This window comes from Lepidochelys olivacea (genome assembly GCF_965140295.1).
Source record: "Lepidochelys olivacea isolate rLepOli2 genome assembly, chromosome: 1".
Taxonomy (NCBI): Eukaryota; Metazoa; Chordata; order Testudines; family Cheloniidae; genus Lepidochelys; species Lepidochelys olivacea.
Genome location: NC_140411.1, coordinates 243,193,019 through 243,211,336, shown reverse-complemented (window position 1 = coordinate 243,211,336; position 18,318 = coordinate 243,193,019). Strand labels below are relative to the sequence as shown.

The 18,318-nt window shown below is 41.5% G+C and overlaps 1 protein-coding gene across 4 annotated transcripts in view; it reads left to right on the top strand.

Annotated features, from left to right (window-relative positions):
- Positions 1-17,945, top strand: part of ERC1 (ELKS/RAB6-interacting/CAST family member 1) — a 546,576-nt gene extending 528,631 nt beyond the window's left edge. For all 4 annotated transcript variants that reach the window (XM_084634612.1, XM_084634613.1, XM_084634610.1 and 1 more), the window contains one exon: positions 10,635-17,945. In XM_084634612.1, coding sequence (XP_084490738.1) covers positions 10,635-10,772 — 138 coding nt within the window. In that variant the 3' untranslated portion in view covers positions 10,773-17,945. The remainder of the gene's footprint in view (positions 1-10,634) is intronic.
- The last annotated feature ends 373 nt before the right edge of the window (positions 17,946-18,318 follow it).

Here is an 18,318-nt window from a genome sequence, read left to right as displayed (position 1 = left end):
TCTCTTCCCCCACCGGGGCACTAGTGGAGCCCACAACACCCAAGAATAGGGGCAAGGGGTGGCACCCTGACCCACCACACCAAGAAAAAGTGCGGGACCCACCACGGTAGTGTCAACCATTTGCAACAAGGTGTAGAATTCAAGGAAAAAAGATGACCACTCAGCAGCTTCAAACTTTGTTTTGTGAGGCAGGGTGAAAGAATATTGATTGTTTATTGTGGAATCTGTTAAGATCTATAAAGGTATCAGATACATTTGCAGATGTCTCCCAAGTGCTAGGTGGGAAGCATCTCCAACATTCCTTGAGGCACCTCGGGAAGACTTCATTATATCTGCCACAAGACCAGCAAAGAATGCGTCAAAGGCTAAACCTCCAAAGCTAAATCCTGGGTTGGTGAAGACCACTGAGTGCCAGGACTCTGTGCCACTGCACCCAAATCAACTCACACCTGCCTTTTGCCCCAGATAAGCTGAGCAGGATAGTTTCACTATCAAAGTATGACACCAGCAAGACTCAAGACTTCACTAAGCAATGGCTCCTCGACATATCTGGGACCTTTGCACTTGACGCTGGTGGTAGTGGACTCTGGTTCACTGAAGCCTCCATGCATATGATCAAGGTAGGAGGCAAGAAGGAGTGGCAAGCAGCTCTCTGGTGTACCTCTGCCAAAGCCCCCAACTCCAGAAGGCTCTGTATTGGGCCTCTAGATTTTCTCCTTCCTGCTTTTAGGTGCGTAAACCAGAGAGGGAGATGGCAATTCTAGTATATATTTGATGTGACCCAATCCCTTCTGATTCTCTGCAAGGTAGCACACAACGTCAGATTTGAGTCATTTGTCTGGCCCTGCATCAGTGGTTATAGGAACTTTTGGCACAGTGGGAGCTCATTTTACACAAAGACTGACTCTTGCACCCTAAGATATGTGAGGCCAGTGCAGGAAACTCTTACCCTAATGCCAGTGCCTCTTGTGGTAAAGGTTTCAGCACAACTGGTATTGTTGCCTCCCAGAGCCTCACATTGGCTAGACCATTCCAGCTGCTTGAGTGTGGGCAGGTTGAGGATAAAGGATGGTAAGGATTGCTATTTGGACTCAGATAACAAGGAGGATCCTTCTGATGCCAAATTCTTTACTGTCATCCTATGGAGGAGCATCAAGACAGTGACTGCACAGAAGAGTATCTGACCTTTCCCCAGTTCTTACAAACACTGTCAGAGATAGCTGATTTTGAATGAAAACTGCTCCAGGAGTCTACATGACCTCAGTCGAAAGGTATGTGGATGAGGAATTTCCTCCTTCCACCAGTAAAATTGTCGTGCCTTTAGTCTCTTTTGTGAAAGAAAGTGGAGCAGATGCCTCACACAACTGCCCCAGTCTCATTAATTGCACTGTTAAATAATAATAGAATACCATTTATTTAAATATTTTTGGATATTTTCTATATTTTCAAATATATTGATTTCAGTTACAACACAGAAGATATAAAGTGTACAGTGCTCACTTTAAATTTATTTCTGATGACAAGTATTTGCACTGTAAAAAAAACAAATGGTATTTTTTCAATTCACCTAATACAAGTACTGTAGTGCAATCTCTTTATCGTTAAAGTTGATCTTACAAATGTAGAATTATGTACAAAAAAACTGCATTCAAAAATAAAACAATGTAAAATTTTAGAGCCTGCAAGTCCACTCAGACCTACTTCTTGTTCAGCCAATTTCTCAGACAAACAAGTTTGTTTACATTTGCTGGAGATAATGCTGCCCACTTCTTGTTTACAATGTTACCTGAAAGTGAGAACAGGCGTTCTCATGGCACTGTTGTAGCCAGCATCACAAGATATTTATGTGCCAGATGCACTATGTATTCATATGTCCCTTTCTACTTCAACCACCATTCCAGAGGACATGCGTCCATGCTGATGACAGGTTCTGCTCAATAACAATCCAAAGCAGAGCAGACCGACACATGTTCACTTTCATTATCTGAGTCAGATGCCACCAGGAGAAGGTTGATTTTCTCTTTTGGTGGTTCGTGTTCTGTAGTTTCCGCATCGGAGTGTTACACTTTTAAGACTTCCGAAAGCATGCTTCACACCTCATCCTTCTCAAATTGTGGAAGGCACTTCAGATGCTTAAACCTTGGGTCGAATGCTGTAGCTATCCTTAGAAATCTCACATTGGTACCTTCTTTGCGTTTTGTGAAATCTGCAGTGAAATTGTTCTTAAAATGAACATGTGCTGGGTCATCATCTGAGACTGTTGTAACATGAAATATATGGCAGAATGTGGGTAAAACAGAGCAGGGGACATACAATTCTTCCCCAAGAAGTTCAGTCTCAAATTTAATTAATGCATTATTTTTTTAACACGTGTCATCAGAATGGAAGCATGTCCTCTGGAATGGTGGCCGAAGCATGAAGGGGCATACGAATCTTTAGTATATCTGGCACGTAAATACCTTGCAATGCCGGCTACAAAAGTGCCATGCAAATGCCTGTTCTCACTTTCTGGTGACATTGTAAGTAAGAAGAGGGTAGCATTATCTCCTTTAAATGTAAACAAACTTGTTTGTCTTAGCGACTGGCTGAACAAGAAGTAGGACTGAGTCGACTTGTCGGCTCTAAAGTTTTACATTGTTTTGTTTTTGAGTGCAGTTATGTAACAAAAAAAAATCTACAGTTGTAAGTTGCACTTTCACGACAAAGATTGCATTACAGTACTTGTACGAGGTGAATTGAAAAATATTTCTTTTGTTTATCATTCTTACAGTGTAAATAGTTGTAATCAAAAATAATACACACCCAGATTTCAATTACAACACAGAGTACAATATGTATATGAAAATGTAGAAAAACATCCAAAGTATTTAATAAATTTCAATTGGTATTCTAGTGTTTAACAGTGCAATTAATCACGATTAATTTTTTTTTAGTTAATCGCGTGAGTTAACTGCTATTAATCGACAGCCCTACTACTTTCACACTCACATTTAAATAAGGATATATCTCATGCAAAGTATCAGATTTGTGCCTTGCCTTTTGAACAATGTGCTGCTAGGAAATGCTTGGCAGCAGTTGTGGCCTATGTGGACAGGCTGGGAATGCACACGTGCCCCTATATGGATGATTGGCTATTCAAGGACATAACTCAAAGGGTATTATAAAATCAATCCAGGTCACTACTGGATGCTTGGATCACTGATGTTCATAAGCTATTCAAAGTCCCAGCTTGTCTCTAACCGACAATTATTTGTACATAGGAACCCTTCTAGATATGGCTCAACTCCAAGCCTTCCTGCCCAAATACAGGACCTAAGACATCCCCAGTCTGGTTAAAAAGCATAAGAAAGAACCAGCTGATGACAGCTTGGACCATGCTATGTATGTTGGGTTTTATGTAAGTTCCTATTGCATGCCTCCATATTAGGAGACCTCAGTTCACCCCGTGATCCCAGGAAAAGCCCACAAGGACTCATGCATCCCATCTGGCTTTGGATCTTTCTGAAACTGTGATAATTTAGGTGAAATCTGCAATTAGGAATGGGCTTCTGAACATTTAAATTGTAGTGTCTACAGATGCATCCTACCTAGGATAGAGAGCCCATATGGAGGAACCAGAAAAATTGGGTTCCCCAGGAACAGCACGTGAATATAAATATCTTGGAGATGATGGGAGTCCTGGACTTTGAGAAATGGTAGAGTCCCATAAGGTCATAGTTTAAAGGGACAATCAGATCCATCACAGTCTATATAGGCACACATGGAGATACCTGTTTGCACCTACTATGATAGGAGGCCCTCCAGGAGTTGGAGTGAGCTGTGTCCCACAGTCTGTTCCCTGCTCTCCATGTGCCTGGCCTGGAAGGAAAACAAAACAGCAGACAGACTGTCAGTTTGTGGTAGATCCTCATGAGTGGTGTCTGGATCAGGGATGCTGGCAGATTAGATCTTTCCCAAGTAGGGAACACCAGCAGTAGATCTCTTCATGACTCATCTGAAGAAGAAGGTGCCAATTTTTTACTTCTGGCTGCATGAAAGATTTGGGTTTGTTTAGTCTGTAGAAGAGAAGGTTGAGGGGGCACATGATGATAGTTTTCAAGTACATAAAAGGTTGTTACAAGGAGGAGGGTGAAAAATTGTTCTCCTTCACCTCTGATGATAGGACAAGAAGCAATGGGCTAAAATTGCAGCAAAGGAGGTTTAGGTTTGACATTAGAAAAAAACTTCCTAACTCTCAGGGTAGGTAAGCACTGGAACAAATTGCTTAGGGAGGCTGTGGAATCTCTGTCATTGGAAGTTTTTAAGAACAGGTTAGATAAGCACCTGTCAGGAATGGCCTAGCTATTATTTAGTCCTGCTTTGAGTGCAGGGGACTAGACTAGATGACCTATTGAGGTCCCTTCCAGTCCTACACTTCTGTGATTCAAAGAAAAGATTTCACTAGCAAGAGATGACCTTGTCCACTGACTCTGGAAGGTGGCTTCTGTACACCTTTGTGTTAGTCCCATTGGTAGCAAAGTCCTGGCAAATCTCGGGAGAGAGCAGTTCAGTTATCCTAACAACCGTATGCTGGCCCATCCAGGCATGGTTTTCAGATCTGTTGTAAATGGCCAAAGCCAATCCTGTCAAGATTAGAATCAGGGCTCAGTGTGACATTCTATACCTTGGGGGAGCATACTGTAACCCCCATATTCCTCATTTTCATATAATCGTGATCTTACATATAAAGCATGCTTTGTAAGGTATCAGGAAAGGTTATGATCTGCTGAAAGTCATTTCTCTGTCCATATATGTGTATAATTAATGTATATAAAGTTATGAGAATTTTGTTGTATGGTGGTCACTAAAACATGCTGTAAATTGGGGAATCAGCCAGATATTAGCTCCCTGGAGGCAACAGCAAGGAAAGTAACCAACGCCCGGGTGGGGTGTCAAACAGCCCATCAACAGCCATTGTCCAGCAAGGGAGCTACAATGCAGTGACTCACCTGCATGAGGCCACACCAGGGGAATTGCTCAACCTTGCTTGGAGAGACTTAGCAGTGCCCCTCCTGACATGCATGGACTTGTGCTCCCCAAGAACATGGACTGAGGGTATAAAACAGAGAAACTGGACACATACTGGGCCCTTCTCCTGTCCCCACCTTTGCTGCAAGCAAGATACTGAGAAGAAGATAAGACTCCAACAGAGGAGATTGGCCCAGGTTTAAGGAACAAACCTGTATATTAAGGACTGCAATATCCAGTGGGATGAGAAAAACTACTTAATCTAGATGTTGCCCAGTCTAATAGGGTTGAGAGTTTAAACTGCGTGCTTATATTTTATTTTAGTAACCACTCTGATTTTTTGCCTATCACTTAATATTACTTAAAATCTATCTTTGTAGTTAATAAATTTGTTTGTTTATTCTACCTGAAGCAATGCGTTTGGTTTGAAGCACGTCAGAGACTCCCCTTGGGATAACAAGCCTGGTACATATCAATTTCTTTGTTAAATTGATGAACTCCTGTAAGCTTGCAGCATCCAGCAGGCATAACTGGATGCTGTAAGATGGAGGTTCCTAGGGTTGTGTCTGGAACTGGAGATATTGGCTAGTGTCATTCAATTGCACAATCCAAGCAGCTTACATGCCAGAGGCTGTGTGTGAACAGCCCAGGAGTGGGGGTTCTCACAGCAGAGCAGGGTAAGGCTGGCTCCCAGAGTCAAGGATTGGAGTGACCTAGCAGGTCACCAGTCCATATAACACCGGGGAGGGAACACCAGATCATCACCTTCAGAACAAGAGAATCTTGTTCCATTCCATCTTGGAAGCTCTCTCCCTGGTACCTTGGTTCCTGCCTGCAGTGTGATAAAATCAGACTCAAGTCAGACCCCTTTACTTGAACAACTCAGAAACTGCTGGAGTACCTTATTCATCTGTCTGCATCCATCTTAAAGACTAACTCAATCCAGATACATTTGATAGCTATTCTGATCTAATCATAGCCTAAGGTAGACCACTGTCTTTATATCCCATTATTAGCAGGTTCATGTGGGGCTTTTAAAGCCCACCTTCCATTATAAAACTTCTTCTGTTGTGGGATATCAGTATGGTCCTTACATAGGGGATGAAAGCTCCTTTTGAACTCTCTTCCTCTGGGTTAGAGTGTCTTACATAGAAGTAATTTTCCTGTTGACAGTGGCGTCAGCTCACAGAGTAAGAAAACTTCAGGCTCTGCTGAGTGATTTGCCTTTGTGACAAAGTCAGGTGGGACAACAGCAAGAGAGTGGTGGAAGGCAGGTATATTAGCTCTAGAATGATAAGGGCCCTTTTTCCTATAAACTGATAAGGGGTTACCCTAGGTCAATCAGGAACACCTGAATCCAATTAAGGGCTTCCTGAGGCCTTTAAAAACCCCTCCTCTGGTGAGAGAGGTGGAGAAAGAGACAAGCTGCTCCAGGGAGAGAGGCTGCTCTCCTCCCTAAAGGGGGGAACAACCAAAGCTGAGTGCCTGTTTAGGGAAGGACTGATACCCCGGGGCCAGCAATAGGACACCACCACCCCAGCAAGGGAGCAGGGAAAGGTATCCTCCTTTGTTTTGTGTTTGTAAAATGGTTTCTTTTTGTTTGCTAGAGGAGCACTCCTTGGGCCTGCTGTGAGGCCTACCTTGAAAATACTGATAAGGGAAGACAGACACTGTTCAGAGTGTGGTTGATTTACCCCAGGCCCCGCCTCTGCCAGAGGGGGAAGCGCTAAGTCCAGCAAGATAGAGTAAGTGCCTTGCCACACCTTACATCAGATTTTTCAAAGGATGAAGTGGTGCTATGGACTCATCTGATATTCTTCTCCAAGGTGATGATGAAGTTCCACCTTAATGAGCCTATTGGTTTACCAACACTTTTCTACGCTCGGGCCTCACGAAGATTGGCATCTTTCACTATATGCTTGATGATAGAAGGTCTTTGGGGTTCTGTTTGGCACAGACTAAAACCCATAGACAGTCCACTCAACTTTGCTTCTTTTGACACCAATTCATTGGACAGTCATATTACTAAGAGGACAGTGTCTAAGTGGATGTCTGATTACATTTCACATTGTTAAATCTGACTGCCCTGAAACTAGCTTTTTCAATGCTCACTCAATTCAAGGCAAGGTTGTGCCACCACAACATTTTCAGAAATGTTTCCATCACAGACATCTGCAAAATAGCTATACAGACTTCTCTGCCCATGCTTATTTACAAAGCATTATTGCATGTATTCAGCGTTGTGGGGGAGGAATCTTGTAGACTCTTCATGCTCCAAAACTAGTTTCCAAGGTAGAGAAGGCCAAACATCTCCAACCCACAGAATGATTTGCTTTACTTCACGAAGTCCCGTATTTTCAGTTGGATTTTCTTTCTTTTGGCTGTGTGCTGTACATTGTTGTACATTGTTTTTGTTGAGTTTGCAAGGAATCTTAGTAACACATATGAATTTGTGTATACATTTAGATAAACCCTTCCTGTTCACACTGTTGGCATTGACCTTAATTGTTGTTGCTCACTGGAGCTCTACTTTTATCTTTCTTTGATGAGATTACTCTCCAGGAATGAGACTCCTGACACAAATAGCATGTTTAGCAAAGAGGAAATGATTTTATTTTTAATTCTGCTTCTCTGAAGATAACATCGTGCAGAATTCTCACTTGTCCATCCACCTCCCCTCACAGATTGGCGGTTACCTCTTTTGAGGTGTTTTTTATTTTCTGTTGATCACCTTGAACTGTTTAATTCTTCCTGGAAGCTTCACCCCACGCTCAGCTGGAGCATCTGACTGAAATGGCCAGAGGGCAGCATTTATACTCCATGTGGTGGTGCAAGACAACCAGTAGGGGTCCTGGCTCATGCATTCCCTTGATAACACTGTTTTCAAAAAGACCTTAGCTTGGGGAGTTCTGCTGGTCTTGCACTAAAGAGCCAAAATCCACGAATGGGAATCCTCAAGGAGGTTGTTTCTTCAAAGAAGCAGAATTATATATGTCATTTTCCCTTTTGATCTCTTTAAATTTCTCTTGCCCTCCCTCTCCCCCACCTCCATGCAACATAAACACTTCTGATTACTGTCACCATGAAGACTTTACTTTGGCATATGGGGGAGTGGGCGGGGGAGTGAAGCCATGCCACCAAAGTCAGTATCAATGCTATTCTGTGAATTTGCCAGTAGTAGGTGCTTTACTGTAGTGTCTTTGGAGTGTAGTTGAGTTGCTAGAGTTTCACTAACTTGAGCAACTTGAGACATAAAGCAGCTCCTGAAGCCAAGTCTCTTGCCGTGCAATTTAGCACTGCTTCTAGGTGACTGTGCTGGTTCTTCCATCCCTGCTTGAGTACTGGACGTTTCCTAGCCTTTTCCATTCCATTAGAGCTGCCAGGCTATCATCCAGCTACTGAGGCCAAGTTAATCACATATCCAACATGTTTCTAAGCCATGCTGAGTTCCTTCTTAATTTCCTTTCTCGTTCCTTTCTCCTTTGAGAGCAGTTACAGAGTCCAAAGCATTCCCCTCTGTCTCCTCCACCCCACTTACCCAGCTCATGTCATTTTGAGAGTCATGATCAGGTTGCTTTTGCATTTGTGATTTTTGGCATAAGCCCCTCTCCAAAGTATATTACATAATCATAAACCTTACGAAAATGTTGTTGTAATATTTCTTTAATAGTATTAGAAACAGGAAATTCAGTGTTAGAAATCCTAAGTTTTGAAAGTATAGAGACATAGTCACAGCCAGCCCAAAGAACACTAACTTTGCCTTCAGAGCAAGGTACTGAGAAACATCAGAAATGCTGAGAGAACCTTATCCACCCATCACAAATGTTAGTCCTAACAACAAAAGAAAAATGTGAATGTCTTACACTTAATCATATAGTGGTTGCCTTCTTTATGACAATACTCAGGTCACAGATAAGAACATACTCTACCAATTCCTGGTTAGATATTTCGCATTGTGAAGGTAGTCATTTTCCTTTCTTCATTAAGATTCCACTCCTTGCACAAATGTCATTACACACACAACTAATTGGTGAGTCTACCTATAGAAACCTGTTAAACACATCATATGAAATGACAGCACTTACTTCAAAAGCACAATTTGGAGACTGTGCAATGAATAAGGCAAGGGTTTGAGAATCCATTATTCCTTCTAGCCAAATTCTGGTTGCAATTATAATCGTGTGAATGCAGAGTAATTGAACTGGAAACGTACAGTGGTGTAACTGAGAAAGTTTGGTCCTCATTGCACAGTCTGGACAAGGCATAGTGAATAAGACAGGAGATGTACTCTCTGAACAAAATAAGTATTTAATTGCCATAGAGAAAATAAAATTTTGGTTGACAGTGGCTGTACTGTGTGCAGCATTCCTGTTCATTTCTGTTTTAAGAAGTTTTTTTCCCATCCTTTCTATGCACTGTACACTGAATAAGGAAGGTGTTCTGCAGAAGTAATAGTGTGGTATCATGTAATTTAAAGCCCACTCAAAGGGACAGAGTTAGGGTTATGCAAGCAATTGTAATTTTAGCTTTTTCTAACATTTGGGTACTTAACAAGGCCTCTTTGATATTCTCAGTTTTGTTTTGTTTTTTAATGAAATATGTAGTAAAGAGAAACACATTTTTGCTACACATATTCAACAAATAAAAACACTTCTGGGCTGGAAGCATGCACTGTGACAAATTTAAGAAAAATGTAAATTACAATGGCCACGTTATAAATCTTTTAAGGAAAGGGATTAAAACTTGCTTTGTAACTTACTTTCTTTGCTTGATTCCATTCTTGCTGTCACAACTCATGCCTGCAGGAGCCAAAAATACAGTGGAAGGCTGTGTGCTTCAGCTCCCAAGGTGGAGACTGTAGAAATTACAGAGACTTTATGGTTGGGGTCAGTGCATGACTCTCTTCTATTCCCACAGACTCTTACCTCTTTGCTCTGTGCCCCCAGTGACAGTTCTAAACATTCACAACTAACACCACAGATGTGGTTCCCTACCTCAACAGGGCCTCCTCTGGCTAACAGAGGATGGGTTAACTGGCTCTCATATTGACCTAAGGGCTTGTCTACATGGGAAAATTGACTGTAATAGCTGTTGTAGAATAAGCTGTTCCATGATAGCTCCCTGTGTGGACACTATTCCAGAACAAAAATCACTTTATTCCAGAATAATTACTGCGCTCACAAATCACAGTGCTTAATCTGGAATAAAGTGACTTTTATCCTGAAATAGTGTATCCTCACAAGGGGATACAGGGAGATATTACCTAATAGCTTATGCTGCAATAGCTATTCTGGTCTTTTTCCCTGTAGACAAGATGTGAGCATCACAATGCTAGTCTAGGGTGAAAAGCGTAAAGCAGGTTGTGGGAAGCTCAGGCTCCTCGGGGCTCTAACAAGACTGTGGAGAAGCAACCAGAGAAAAATATCAATGCTAGTAGTTCCCAGAATGTTACACTGCTTCTGGCTTCCTCTCTAAAGCTGATGCTCAAACCCAGATTGTGAGGTCTCTGAGGCAAGGACTGCATTTATGCAATTTCCTTATAATGCCAACTATGAAGGGGTCCTTAGGTGCTACCAAAATACAAATAATAATAATGGTCTAAAATGTGATTTTTTTTTTTCTTGCAGCTTCATGGTGAGTTAGAAAAGGGTGAGAAGGACAGCGCTGAGCTGCAGGAGTTTGCCAATGCCATCCTACAGCAGATAGCAGATCACTGTCCTGACATTCTGGAGCAAGTCGTCAACGCACTTGAGGAGTCATCATGATCTCAGCTGCTAGCCTGAATAGAACAGAACACCTAGTGACCAAGCCCAGTCAGTCCAAGAAGTCATGAAAATGGAGAGAATTGTGAAAGAAGGACAAGGGAACAGGAAATTTTGGTGCACCTTTTACAAAGAAAGAAAGGAAAACTTTATAAATTACATGCTATCTTGGTTCTTCCAGTCTATGGTTACTGAATCGTGTCTGCATTCATCCTCTCACTGCCTTTCTACTTTGGTATCTGCCCCCAGCTAACTTTCTCTTGTTGAGGCTTTTGGATACATCTGAGCAGAGACTTGCTGAATCCAGTGAGAACAGAAGAGGGCTTTTGGACATGAGTGGCTATGATTTTTCCTTGAGGTAGTGAATGGGGGAGCACTTGTCTTTTGTTGCTGTTTTTTTCCCCATACAAACTGAAAGCCTGAATTTCTTAATAGTAAAACTGAGAACAGTGATAAAGGCCAAGAGCTGATCACATCAGCTATCTCAGGATTTGCTGTCTGTCTCTAAATTAGTGATTTCTTATGAAAAGGGGAAAGTCTCCTTATGTGGTCCCACTGGTCACTTCCATGCAGTAACTGTGGGACAAGATAGGCATATGGGTGATTTCTGATTGGTGATTTCTGTTTATTTAGCCTCACTTTTGTTGTTCATTGGCTCTGAAGTACTGAGAATGGCTTTTTTTCAGAAGAATGTTTTCTTTAGTTGGCTTTCTTGGTCTGTCCTAGTTATTTTGCATCATAGTGTATCTCATCTGTATCTTGTAAATTCTTGTTTACAGAGAGCTTCCTTCCTTCAAATAGGCTCTGGGCAGCAGGGCAGCTCCTGGACTTGATTTTTCTCGCTTACTATTGATAATTTTTCAGGCAGTGGCTTCTGTGAATTCTAATTGCCAGGAGAGGAGTCCTACACATTGTCTACGTGAGAAAGTTGCAACAGTTGACTAAAAGTGTGATTTTTTTAAAAAACAATTTAGGTAAACTGGTAGAAGAGGCTATCTGATCACACTTACTTCAATTTAAATCAGGTTATTTTGGTTTATCTTAAGAATCGATTGAAGCTAAACTAAAATAAGCCCTTCTTAAATCAAAATAAGAGTATCTGCACCAGTGGTTCTCAAACTTCTGTACTGGTGACCCCTTTCACATAGCAAGCCTTTGAGTGCGACCCGCCCCCTTATAAATTAAAAACAATTTTTAATATATTTAACACCGTTATAAATGCTGGAGGCAAAGCGAGGTTTCAAGTGGAGGCTGACAGCTCATGACCCCCCCATGTAATAACCTCGCAACCCCCTGAGGGGTCCCAACCCCCAGTTTGAGAACCCCGATCTACACTATGCTTTCCAGTGGTTTAAGTAATTTGGTTTAAAATCATACCATCAGTTAAACCAGTACAACTTTTGAATGTAGATGAGGCCTTAGTCATAGGCCCATCCACCCCTTACCCTTACTAAATCCCCTGCTGATAAGTGATGTGATCTCACATAGCTGATCTGTTTGTCCTTCTATTAGCAAATCAGAATCTGCATCATGGCTAGGATTCTGAATGTTCTTTCATGCACTTTGCACTAACGTTGAAGACATGGTTTTGTTGCAAGTTTTCAGTGAGCCTCTGTGAATATTCAAAGGACAGAACTTTTTGGCATCACCCTACATGCCCCTTAAAAGAATTATCCCCTTTTGAATTTTTGGTGCTCTCGTATTCCAGGTTAAGAAAACAGAGTTTTGTTACATTAAAAAAGAGGGTGGGAAGATTTGGAAGCCAGTATCATAGTGGAGAGATTGCTGGCTCTTCAGTTGCTTTCCCAGCAGGTCTGCATCAGTAGTCAATGTCTTTACTCCTGGTGTGTCGGCTCTAGCTCTGACTGATCTTTCAAAGTCTAGAAATATCTGATATTAAATGTCCGTAATCCAAGCCTTTAGGGCAGTCTCCCAATAGACCCCTTTCACCATTTGGAGCCTGCAATGTAATTTCCTCTCCCCCTCATTAAATTCTGAATCCACATCACAGAGCCCTTTCACTACCCAAAATGCTGTAGTCCCAGTCAGCTAACCCCATTTCCTTGTCTTTCAAGTGTGCAGATCAGTTTCCTTCACCCCTTTTTCCATTTTTGGGTTGACTGACCCCTCTGGATATGAAGATGATTTGCAAAGACTTGAGAGTCAACACTCACCCTGCGCTTATCTGAAAATAGCACTGAAAGTCAAGGCAAGAAAAGGCTTTTCACTGGCATTCCCATAAAATATAATGAATAGTTTTAAAGTAAACCATGTCTAAACTCATTCTACCTTTCTCATTATGAAAGGACATAGTGGGTTATCCATTGCCAACAGCAAACCACTTAAAGGAATTCAACCTTCTCCTCTTATTGGTATAAAAGGGAACGTCTTAGGGGGAACTGGATCAGTAATGGTGTCCCTTCCTGAGTTTCCTATGATGTTCACATTTATTTGTTTTGAGCCTTTGTTGCTTTGCAAATCAAGAAATACAGCTTTAGTTCTCACTGCCGTAATAGGCAGTGTCTGACGCTTTTTTGTCATTGAGTGGGAAAGGAGTGGGAACCTGACTGGTTGCAAGGGTGAAACAGCATGTACCGGAAGACATATAGACAGTGACTGTACATACCACTGAGCCATGCCTCATACCAGAGCCGCTCCCTTGGCCTTATTATTTGAGTCAGCACGTTTTGATAGAAACTGTTTTGAAATCTTTCCTCTTGCTTTCTCTTCATCACCCATAATTACTCACTTTAGGAATTTAATGCTGCCTATAAAACCATCACAGCCATCGTTGTAGCATCTTCCCACCACCACTGCTTCCTGACTGTCCCATTAGCTTATATGGTCAAATCTCCAGCTGTCCTTGTTCCCTGCTGTAAAATAATCCTCTTTCTGTGAGAAGCTGTGGAATTTTCCTTATCGATGGTTCAGATGACTCCTACTCGTAAACCTTTTACTGAGATGCTCCTTGATAGTGTTTCTGTGGAGGGGAGGGGAGTGAATAGTGGTCATTTGTGGCTATTACTTCAGTTCCCTTTGTTTATTGCACTGCCCATAAATCGCAAGAAACCCCCGATTTTCCATGCTGGGACTTCTAGGGTCTTTAACTCAGCTGCCACCATGTGGCTGCACTTCTGTACAACTGGAACTGCCTCAACAAAAGCATGTCAATCTCATGACAGTGGGTGCAAGGTTTGTGCAGTGAAAGCCACGTAAATCCTACTGTTTGCACTCTACACTGCTTCCAGCATGTTCTTTGGACAGATTTGTCAAGCAGGGATAATTCTCACACTGGCCATTGGGTTTTTATCTTCAAGTAACACATCTGCTGTTTTTCTCCATCTGAAATATTGTGCCTTGCTGCATTTCCTTCCATTACCTACTGTAGTCTTGTTCGGCTCCTAGCCCTGCCACTGTGAACCTTGATCTAAGCCCTCAGTAAAGTGAGTGAGCCAGATCTTATCTGGGAACAGACTTGATCTGACTTGATCTCTAGTGAACTGTTACAGATAATCTCCTTTATCCTGCTTAGATAGAGATCATATCATGCTGAATAGCCCTTGGAGCTGTTTGATTCAGGGAGAGATGGCTGGCCATTAATTAATACTGAACATGACCCATCTCAACATTTTTTCTTTATGGAGTGCCATGTCATTAGCCTTAGGGTAACTCATGGATTTAGGTGACGTAGGATCCATCATGAGATGGCATATCATTCATGCACATGGTGGCGGGAGGGAAGGGGTGTCCTGGGGGGGGGGGTATCCCCGCATGCATGTGTGCAGTCACCCTGGTGCCCAATCTATCACAGCTCTTTTAAACTTGTATTTCCCCATCTCAATTGCCAGGGAGACCTAGCCAGTATCCAGGAAATACAGCTCTACAATGCAGTATAGTATTCCTGGCAAATCCATTTGCCCTTTCTGTTTTCCTGCCCCAGAGTCCAGTTTCCAAGGAAAACCTTACAAAAAGAGTCTGTGGAATCTTGCTTATTCTTGTCACATTCATGGAGTTCCGCTTGCTATAAAATTATGATGGGGTTTTATTGGTTTAATAATTTTTTTTCTTTCAAGCTATTAAAGTGCTTATTTGCAGAGAAGCTGAGAGGTTTAAGAACTGGAGAAACTCTCCATAATAGATTAAACAGGATATGTTATCAGGGTTTGAGTGTAGATACAAGTGGAGCTCCTCAAGCCCCACTTAGTCACGATCCCCAAGAATCCAAGATCATTTCCTTTGCACCAAATGTGGTTTAAAAACACTAATGAAACGGACACTGCAACACTAGAACGGCAAAAATAGTGACACTATTCGTGATTGGAGGAAGAATTGATGAGCTGCATGCCAGGTGAAACTCTAGACTTGTGGTATTGTCTCTTATGTGGACTACCTTTGGCCAGATCTCCCCCTAAGAAATGCCAAACCCTCTTTGCAAAATCCAAACTTCAGGTAATCTCAGGGGGTGGGGATGAAGGTTGTGAGATACAAGAATCTTTATGTGCCGTTTCCAGGTGTACTTCTGGACTAATACCTCCTCTAGCAATTTTGTGATACTTTGTGTCTCCTATTATTTTGTACCAGGGAAGAATGGAGACCTCTTTTCAGAGGAGTGCTAATGTCAGAGACCCATCCCTGGCCTCACACACCCTCTTTTCTAAACCCAGTGGTATCTGTATTTCCTCACCCTTATAGCTCCCACCCATAGCTGCTGCTAATGTTTGTGTTAGGAAATTCTCACATCTGATAAAGGGTAAAATGGAGCAGCCCCCACGCATCCCATTGTCACTCACTGCCATGAAGGTTTCCTTACAAAGGGTGGTGGGATAAAGAAACCTCTATTGATTCCAATATAAAGCAAAAGTTCTACTACATCACCAGTGTACATACTCCACAAGGACTTCAATGAACTAAAAAGGAAAGTAGTACAATCGTCTGGGATTAAAAGAAGCCCCCACTCAACTGAGCATCTGCACTGACCCAGACAGCGGAAACAGAAGGCTCTGGATAAATAACACTGCCCCAGTGAAGCTAGTGGAGTGGGAGGGTCAGGCAAAGAGCATTTTTGGACTGTGCTGAACTGACAAGATAAACTCTTCTCTGCCAATCTCATGGTCATGGCAGAGAATGTGTGTCAGGTTTTTTAAACAAAATAATGTTTTTAATGGGGTTTTTTTCCATGTAAGAAGAGGGAACCCTATGCTACAACAGATCCTTCTGAACTAAATGGCTGTGTCTGCAATTTTTTAAAAAAAGAAAACTGTTTCAAAACTTTTTAGTGTCAAATGCATAAACACAAGAATGCTGACTTTTTCCAGTGTGTGTGGCGAGTGCTGTAACCTTATCATCGGTATTTCCCCTGACTTTTTCAGGGTATTTTTTCCTGTTTTGTTTTCTGCTTGTCAATATTGTCTGTGTGGTCCTATGGTTCGGACAGTTACCAACAGTGCGTGTCTGTTGTCAGATTAAAAAAAAAAAGCGATAGAAGTAGAACTGAAAAAGATGTGTTTTTAAAAATATAATAATAAATGTAAATAAAAGGAATTCAAGTTATGACACAGCAAAGCTCTGACTCCTCCTCCTGGGTTTGTAAGGAAAACGATTTGTGTGGGCTCATGATTATAATCAATTGCCTTTAACAGGCTAGTGACATCAAAACTAGTTTGGTCTCTTAGGAAATCACCCCATACTGTATGTTCCCTCTCCCCCAGTTTTACACTGTACATACTAACCACAGAGTATAGAAATGGGAGGGGGAAATAGTGTTTTAGAAACTAGTCTTTACTAGTAAAGTTATCAGCCCAGCATGTCCTTTAGGTTATCACCCATTGATACAAATGGATTGGATGCTTTGGGGCAAATTTTCAGACATTGGCACTTGAACTGTACCTATAAATTATGTGGGCATGTGCAAATGCATATTGGCTTCTACAGTTACCAGTTCACATAATGCAATGCTTATATTGCAGGTGCCTGTTTTTAAAACTGTATCCAGCATCTTTTGTGCAGCGTTAAAGGGCTTCCAGCCTTTTTCTGCTCCAGTTGTTTCAAAGATTGGACTATATAAAAAGACTGTCAACTTCAAACTGCATATTGGTAAACAGACACATTTCTGTATTCGTGTTGTTAGTGACACCTTAAGTTATTTTAAATGAATGTATTTTTTACAATTCTATTTTTCACTATGCTGTTTGTTTACTTTTTGCACTTTTTCTAGTTTGGACATTGAAAACTAAGGCAATCAGTTTCACTTTCATGTCCTGCAGTGTTTGGGTTTATTTGTTCAAAACCAACTGTTTCCATTAAAAATAAAAATCAGGGAACCATTTCTGTTAATAGGCTCTAGTCTTAGACTTTGTAAAAGCTTAGCTCTATAAATCTAAATTTCAAGCCAAACACTGACCCTTTACTCTACTTTTGTCCATTCACCCAGCTCTCAATGGTTCCGATCAGGTCTCAGTTTTAGTGAAGTGTATGTAATAACACTTTTGCTTTTATCTAGTAACTTCAGTATTTGGGAAGAGCATTAATTTCCGTTTGGCCTGTACCTGTGCCAGACTTGCAGAACTTAAGTTTTGAGTTCAGTAATTGTCTCTCAATATTTACTGATGTATTTGTTACAGTAATTCCTGGGGCTGCTATACTGATAAAGTGCTTATGGATTTCTGAAGGAGAATAACTCAGATGGGACCACAGCCAGGGGAACCATTTCTGTGCTGATCTAACATGCTGCTCCAAGGCCACTAAAACAGTATTAGTGTTTCTCTCTGATTGATTAAATGATGGATAGCACACCAGATTCTGCTTTACCAAATTGTTCCTGGGAGTAGCCCAGTGGCTTGTCATAAGGAATAAAATTTGTGGGACACCCACTCTATAGCCAGGGATCCCTTATTTGCTTTGGAAGAGACATGTTGCACTTTAGTGGAGGAGGAGGTTGGCTTTGGATATAGAGTCTGGCATACTTGAGTTCCTTTTGGAAAAGCAGCAGCAGGAGACATTGATGTCTGTGATGCAAGTGTGCACGCTGCCTTCAACTTGTATGTGTTTTATTGCTGGAGTCATGTTGCTGACAGGATAATGAAATTGCAAAGAAAATTGTGTTATATTCAACTTTGCCTTGATAATATAAACACTTTTTGTTCATTTTTTCTTTTTTTTATTCACAAACTAAATTCATCGAGAAATTATAAAATTATTTAAAAACTCTGTGCTGTCCTTTTCTTTCAGTCCCATTGTGTCTTGTGTAATGTTTTCTCCCCCAGATTTTGGATTAGGGAGGGGTCTTGTTTCCTACTGGGGATGCAGAATGTATCCAGAATGAGCTATTCTCTTTCTGTTGCTTCCATCCTTCCAAAGTAAGTTGACTTAAAGTATTGCTCCAGAGAGGGCCTGAATCCCAAGCGAACACCTTACATTGAGACAATTTCAGAGCCATCTCCTGTGTGGTCACATGTCTGGAAGCACATCTTGTTCAAAACTAAAAAGTCATCATCCTATAGAATAAAATGCCCACAAGCACATCCCCTGTGCAAACTAAATTAAAGCTCTA